Source organism: Oryzias melastigma, linkage group LG19, assembly GCF_002922805.2.
Source record: "Oryzias melastigma strain HK-1 linkage group LG19, ASM292280v2, whole genome shotgun sequence".
In the NCBI taxonomy this organism is placed as follows: domain Eukaryota; kingdom Metazoa; phylum Chordata; class Actinopteri; order Beloniformes; family Adrianichthyidae; genus Oryzias; species Oryzias melastigma.
In genome coordinates, this window is record NC_050530.1 from 834,698 (window position 1) to 842,462 (window position 7,765).

Sequence of the window (7,765 nt, forward strand, 5' to 3'; positions counted from 1 at the left end):
CAACAACAGAGCCGCCATTTTGAAAAAAGTGTGCAGATTTAACTAGTTTGGCATCAGCAGAAAGGAGGGTGTCCATGAGTTAAGCTGTTGTTGACATTTTTCTGCTCTTCTTTTCAAAAATAAAAAAGTGTTTTACTCATCTTTCATCATCTGTAAATAATTTAACTTCCTTAATTTGAGGTTATCAAGTTTCAGTCGAGGTGCTGAGTTCAGAGGTCGTGTGAGCAAAACAAATCAGTTTTTTTAGTAAAAAGTTAAGTTTGTATTTTTTTACTTTCACAATGTCTGTTTTTTTCCCCATTTCTAAAATGAAAAAAGAGGAAGACGGCATTAAAAAGTGATGTGATCCACCAATGTGATGCTCCTCTGTTTTGTTTAGGAGAAAATAAAGACGACAAACTGATGAAATTTTAGTCTCATTTAAATCAGAACTTCTTTTTTTGTCTGACGGGAATTTCAAAAGAAAGCAACACCGATAGTTTCCTCTTTTGTCATTTCACATCCTCACAACTCGAGAGGAGCTTCAGGTCAGCGGCGGCCTGTTGGAGGCGACCTCTTCAACCAGCTCAACTTTGCAGATCATGATTTGATTATCTCTTTGATCTATTATCGGTCGCAGACTAACTATGCATCAGCTTTCCTGGTTGCATCCGTCAGCTTAGCCTCTCTAAGTTTTTACAGACCTTTTTTTTTTTTTTTTTGTCAGCTACATCAACTTCCTCATTCGCCGGCTTGTGTCAGAGTTGGAGCACGCTCCTGAAACCAGAACAAAAACTGAGACAGCCGCCGCACGACAGCAGAGCGGAGCCGTCCGCCTCCTCCTTCTGATGCGTTTGGCGTTTCCGGATCAGGACGCCTGAACTGGACTGAGACGCTCAGGGAGAACGTCTGGTTCCCTCCCGCCAGGATGCTGCGGCAATCGTTCAGCCTCCTGAAGTTTGGATCAGCAGCTAAGTAAGTGTGACACCTGCTCGTCTGGCAGTCGGGATGCTCTCTTTTAAAGTCGGGCTGAGCTCAAAGACTGTTGGGTTTAATCTGAGTCCTGATCCTGATTTGAACCCTGAATCCAAGTTTCGCGTGGATCAGTTTGATGTTTGTGCTTTTCAAACGCCTGCATGAAAACACTGCGACGCTGCAGCGGTTGGCAGTTCCTCTTTGAAAGTGGCACACTTTGGGGTTTTTGGGGGCGACCATCAGGCGCTATTAGGCGTGAAGCTCAAGCGGAATCCAGTTTGTCAAACTGAAAAACACTTAAAAAACGATCAAGAAAACGTTTTTTTGTTTTTTCAAAAACATCCTCTATAAATATGGTGACTTATGTGACACTTTCAATGGTCTGGTTGCTGTCGTCATCCTGCGGGGTGTCAGACCTGCAGCCTCCTGTCATGCATGCTTCTGCATCTGCAGCTGCAGCCTCTCACCCTCTTCTCACTTGCCTACTGTGACCTTTGATGGGGATTCACTTTTTATGTCTTATTCTAAACTCAGAGGTCGGCAACCTTTAGCAGTAAAAGATCGTTTTCTAGTGATCAAAACCTAGAAGGAGCCAAATAGTCTTTCTTTATTCTTTAAGGAATGTGGATTGTCTTTCATGACCTTCTTTTGTTAAGTAATAAATATGAATTATGTCCATTTTTTGGCACAAACAAATCCAAATATATAAAAATAACAGAGCATCTCTAGCTAGTAACCAGTGCTGTGCAGCATAAGATAATATGCTTTTAACTCATAAAAGATCAAACGTTTTACCAAAGTTTTGCTTCGCATATAAAATCTGTTCATTCTGGAGGTAGAGTTTATCAAACAAGACATCTTCAGGTCAACAGGATGTAAAAACCTACATAGTTTATCATTTATGTGAACCTCAGACATCAATTTATAAACGAAACTAATCTAAATTAATAAATACTAATTAAGTAATCGTTACTTTAAAGAAATACTATTTTATTTTCCTTTTATTTTTTTTTTCTTTTCCCCTCTTTGTCCTCAGCAGTCTTACTCTGCTGGGTTTTGTTATTTTACTTTGGGGTTTGGTAGTCTTAGTTTTCTGGCTTTGTTTATTTGTTTTCTTTAGGTAGTTTTGGTTAGACGGAGCTGCAGTCTCCCTGACTTATTTTAGGTTTGGTCAAGGAGCCACCATGGATAAAAGATAAGAGATAAGAGACAAAAAACGTCTGCTCGATAACCAACAAAGACTCAAGAAAAGAGCATTAAAACTGTTGCAGTATCACTGAAATTATTCTTTAAAGGTCCAAAATCCTCCGAATGACCTGTTTAAAAAGGGGGCCACTTCGTACCATCGAAGAGTGCTCACTGTGAGAGTTATCATTGTTTTCTTGGTAGTTCTGTCGCAAAAACAGGATAAATTCTATGAGAGATACAAAAAATTGTTAATCTGCATCACAGAATTAACATGAAAAATATCAGTACTCCAAATAAACCAATTATTTAGTAATTTTCTGCACGTTATTCCTTGTTTACTTTAAACATATTATCAGGCTATGCTACATCTGCTCCAGCTACAACAAAAGAAAAAATGCTATTTGCATTTGGGGAAAATTTATTTTTTCATCATAAAAACATGAGTACTGCAAACAAACAGAGCATTTCTGCTTGTTTGTATCCACTTTTTTCTTTAAAATCATTAGCATGCTACTTCTGCTCCAGCTAAAACAAAATCATAAACACTGCCAGTTAGCATTATATTAAAATATATTTATCAGTATCACAGTTTCATGATAAAAAATCAGTACTGCAAACATTTTTTCTTCTCTGCTTGTGTTACCCACTGTTAGCTTTAAAATCAAAAGGATGCTACATGAGCTCCAGCTACAACAAAAGAAAAAATGCTACTAGCATGCTGCAAAAATGTATCTCTAAGAATTGGTTGCATCATAAAAACATCAATACTGCAAACAAACAGAGCACAACACTACATAATTTTATGCTTGTCTGATCCATTGTTTGCTTTAAAATCATTAGCATGCTACTTCTGCTCCAGCTACAACAAATGAAAACTGCTGCCAATTAGCATTTTGTCAAAATATATTTTTGAGTATCACAGTTCCAACAAGACAATATCAGTGCTGCAAACTAACAAATATTTTAGTATTTGAGCACGTTTTATCCACTTTTTCCATTAAAAGTGTTAGCATGCTACATCTGCTCCAGCTACAACAAAAGGAAAAATGCTGCGTTTTGTAAAGTGTTACAAAACTTCAAATAATAAGATTCTGAATGTACTTGAATGCATTTTTTTATGTTGTGCATCTGTTACACACTGATAGATGTTATTTAGCATCTTTGTAATGAGTCACATGTGACTTTATTAAAAGCAGAATTTACAGAAATTTCCATTTTGGTTAACAGCTGCTGCAGATTTCTGCAGTCCTTTAAAAAGACACCCACAGTCACAAGAGGTTTCAGTTCTAATCTGATCATCAAAAGTGTCTTTAAATTTAACCAAGTCAGTAGCTGTTATACTTACATAGTAGCTTCAATTATTGCACCAGCCTATAATAATAATACCTTCTGTGTACTTTTGATAAGGTTATTAAATACAGAAAAAGTCAATTTCATGCATTATCAAAGAAACAATCCCAATGATTATTTTTTATTTTGAGTTAAGAACTGATGATTATGGATTCCTATAAACATTTAAGGCTTGATCAGCTTTAATATTTCTTTTATTTATTTAGTCTGTTCTGTATTTTATTCAATAAAACAAACACCTTCCTGTTGATAATCTTAGTTTTGTCTTGAAGAGACAATCTTTGTCCCTTAAAGGCATAACAATAACATGCATAAATATTACAAAACAAAAGGGAATATTTAAAAAGTCACATTTTGGATTGAAAAACATTAATATATTTGTTTGTATTTATCTAATTATAATAACAGACTGTTTTAATTTCGATTGTTTATTGAATCTGTGATCTGATCTCTTCAGCAGGTCACAGGATGCTACTGACCTTCTCCACGAGGACCTGGTCATGGTGAGTCAGATCACCTCAATCATTCATCACTCAATTATATGATCAAACAATTCCCATAATGCATTGGGATAGAACTGTTTATAAAAAATAAGTAAAAAAAACAAGGATAGAAAACATCTCAGCAGTAACACAATCAAAGGCTGTGAGATCCTCACATTACATCGAGTTTGCCACTGAACTTTGACGTTCATGAGTCTTTTCCAACTGGTCCTGATGGAATTACCATGGAAACGCTAGCGAGGAACATTCATGCTAGCACGCGTCCTTCATGTGCGAGTACCCTGCTCCGAATGCAGACCAGTTTCAGGTTCTACGTATGTGTGGTTGCAGAGGCGGGCTTTGAATAGCTCATCACACTTTCTTTGGTTTGGTTTACTTAAAGGTCTGTTGAGTCTATTCATGGTAAAATTTTGAATTTAGATTTTAAAATTTGTTGGAAAAGCCAAAGGAAGGTGTTGTGTTTGTTGGTTTAATCAAGTTCAGGGTGACTAGATTCTGTTTTGACCAGTAGAGTTCCATCTGTGGTTTTATTCAGGGTCTCAGCTGTCTGAGAGAAAAGAAAAAAATTAACTCAAAATGTATTTGACACAAACATTCATAGTAGCATATGTAGTTACATGTAATGCCGACTGTCCAAGACAGTGAAAGGTCTACGAGCCGTGAGTATGGAGAGTATTCAAGTTTAAGTAACGGTGTATAAAAAGACGTTTCAATAAAATATATGCCAGTAGCCTGTTATACTGCAGTGTTAAGCGTGTGTTGAAAGTATCTGAAGTGACGATACTGAGCACAGATCCTGTAGAGTACTGCAGCTTCCTGTTACGAAACAGCTGAGGTAGAACGGCGTGCTGCGTGGGCGGAGGGTTTGAGTCCAGACAGACCTGATACTAGACCAGAGCCGTCGAAGCTCCTCATTGGCTAAAAACACCTGATACAGGTAATCAGCAGCAGATGAGGCGGGGTTTCTGGAAAACTAGTAGAAGGCCGGAACACTGAGGTCTGGAGTCTGAGACCTACAGGTGTTCTCCAGGTCAAGATGGTCGATTGGCCGTCCACAGAGCTTTCCTGTCCTGGTTTGTTGTGTTCTCAAACCGGGCTGGGATGCTTCCCATGGGTTTAGAATGACTTTACCACCTCTGAGGGCAATTCAAAGTCCTTCAGGCGCCTGCTGGGCATCTTCACCAGACTGTTGAAGACCCACTCCGGTGAAAATGGTGCTTTTAACATGTTCTTAGAGCAGTTTTCTGGACACATTAAAGACGTATTAGCTTAAATTGGATCTCTGAGTATTTCTTTATTCAAATTGTTGTGAATCAAGAGCAGAAAATCCGCCCCGCCCCCATTCTGATGCATCCACTTACAGAGAAATAGATCCATGAACGTCTTTGTTTTCATCAGGATCGCTCTGATATTGCCTTTTTTGTTAGATTGGGGGAGCGTATGAACAAATGGATGATGGGAAGAAATGTCAGCCTTTCTAATGAACTCCTGCCGCTCTGCAGAAACTATGTCCTTAAATATGAGGCTCTTTAACGTTGAAGGACCATGTCAGATCCCGTTTGATATGAAAACCTGGTAACTCCCTCCTCTGGGGCGTTTTGGGTTTCCTCAGGTTTTTATTTCCTCCCCTTCTTTCACATCAGTCTCCAGAATTATGATTTTTGCAGAGCATCTGAAACTCTCGTCTGTTTAATTATTCAGTGTAACAGGCTAAATAAAGGGTTCTTTTTTTATTCTGACAAAAGGTGTTGCAGGCGTGGGCAGGTGTTTTCTTTCCTGCCTTGTCTGAAATTGTTTGTTTGTCTAAGACAGGAACAACATGTATTAAAATAACATTTAAAAATCCAAAAAATACAAGATTATAGCTTTTTAGGCCGATTTCCATCGTTAGTCCCTACAGACAGACGGATAGTCTCACTGACAAAAGGATAGCAGACGACACAGAGGGGGTTGTCAATAGAAAAACACAAAAGTAATTTCATAAACATAAAAGCAAAAATTTGAAAAAAAGCAAGAAAGGGAAAAACAACAAAAAACAAATAAATAAATCAATAAATAAAATAGGTGGACAGATGTGACAGGTGTTACAAACGGCCAGACGGCTGGATCCAAGGGCAACAGACAGGAGAACAGAAGTGAAGCACAACTAAAAGTCCACAAAGCTGAATCGAGGTCAGGCAGGCAGAGGTCAAACACAAGCATGAGGACATCAGAGAACAACCAGAGTGGTTAGGGTCCAGGCGAGGGTCGGGGCAGGCGGCAAACAATCAGAGTGGAAGAAGAAGCAGAAGATCAGGTCAGGATGAGAACGCTCTGCAGCCAGAGTGGCACAGACACGACTTCGCTTTGAATAAACACTGCTGGGAGTGATTGGAAATGGAAAACAGATGTGGGGCTTCTGGGAGAGACAGCAGTGGCTGATGGGAAGTGTCATGTGGAGACCCAGGAAGTGCTAGTATTCAGGTGATGGATCCCACTGATGACCAGAGGGGGAGACAGAGGACCGATTCATGACAACAAGAGTCAGAGCTCTCCAGAATATTAACACATTACAGTCAAATCTGAATTCTTCCCTTCTCCCTTTCCCTTCATTTAACCCTACAAACAAAGAGTTATGAAAAAATAGTGTCTAATATTTCGGACGTCCCTTTCGTCAATGACATGATCAATAATCATCAGTCCGCTAGCGTTAGCGCAGAGCTTCCAGTGCTTGAATATACATAACGACAGCAGTTTTATAACTTTAAAAAGGTCATGCCACAACAAAAAGTCATTACATAGATTTAAGTGTAAACTTCTGTGGTTCAGAGCGCATCCACATGAAGAAAAGTGCTTCTCAGCGCGATGCGGTTTAGCCTGGCGACAGAGGACTTTATATCCCTCCGTTTGGAGGGTCGGATTTAAAAGATACATTTCCCGCTCCTTGAAATAATAATAATAATAATACATTTTATTTTTAAAGCGCCTTTCTGGCCACTCAAGGACACTGTACAGTACAACAAGAACCAACATAAAATCAACAATACTAAATATATTTAGAAAAAATACAGAAGCACAATAAAAAGTCAGCCAACGGATGGATGGGTTGTAAGATCAGAGTGAGAAGACAGATTTAAACATGTGAGCTTTGAGTCTGGAGATGCTGGAGGACAGGGGTGATGTGATGAAACGGTGGGGTTCTGGAAATCATCCGGGCGGCTGAACTAGTTGGAGTTTATTTAGAGTTTTATGAGGTAAACCGGAGAGAAGTGCATTACAGTGGTCAAGGCAGGAAGTGACCAGACTATGAACCAAAATAGAAGCGGAATCGACAGTGAGGGAGGTACGAAGACGATTAATATTGGGCAGATGAAAGTAGGCAGATCGGGTGATGTTATTGATAAGGGGTTGAAAAGAAAGTGAACCATCAGAGATGACATGGAGGGGAAGGGAGAAGGGAAGAATTCGGATTGGACCTACATCTCCCAACTGCCCGGCGTACAGTCCCTGGATGACGTTCACCTGATTCACCATCATTGATAATCACCCACAGAATCTCGCTCGGTGCCTCCATTACTGAGGGTTATCTCCTGACCTGACTTCTTGGGATCCTGATCCCAATCTTTATTTGGATCCAGATCTCAAATCCTTATCCAACTCTGTCTGTTTGCCGCCTGCCCCGACCCTTGCCTGAACTCCAAATATTCTCTCCTGCTCTCTGATATTGTTATGCCAGAGTCTGTGTGTTTATGTATATATATATATATATATATATAAGGTAAATGGCGTAT

At 39.3% G+C, this 7,765-nt stretch overlaps 1 protein-coding gene across 2 annotated transcripts in view; it reads left to right on the top strand.

Annotated features, from left to right (window-relative positions):
* Positions 1 to 68: 68 nt before the first annotated feature.
* sh3bp1 (SH3-domain binding protein 1) overlaps positions 69 to 7,765 on the top strand; it is a 22,149-nt gene continuing 14,452 nt past the window's right edge. The window contains exons 1-2 of one of the 2 annotated variants that reach the window (XM_024285451.2): positions 69 to 954; positions 3,950 to 3,995. In XM_024285451.2, the coding sequence (XP_024141219.1) occupies positions 908 to 954; positions 3,950 to 3,995 (93 nt within the window). In that variant the 5' untranslated portion in view covers positions 69 to 907. The remainder of the gene's footprint in view (positions 955 to 3,949; positions 3,996 to 7,765) is intronic. The other variant, XM_036217182.1, reaches the window with a different exon arrangement.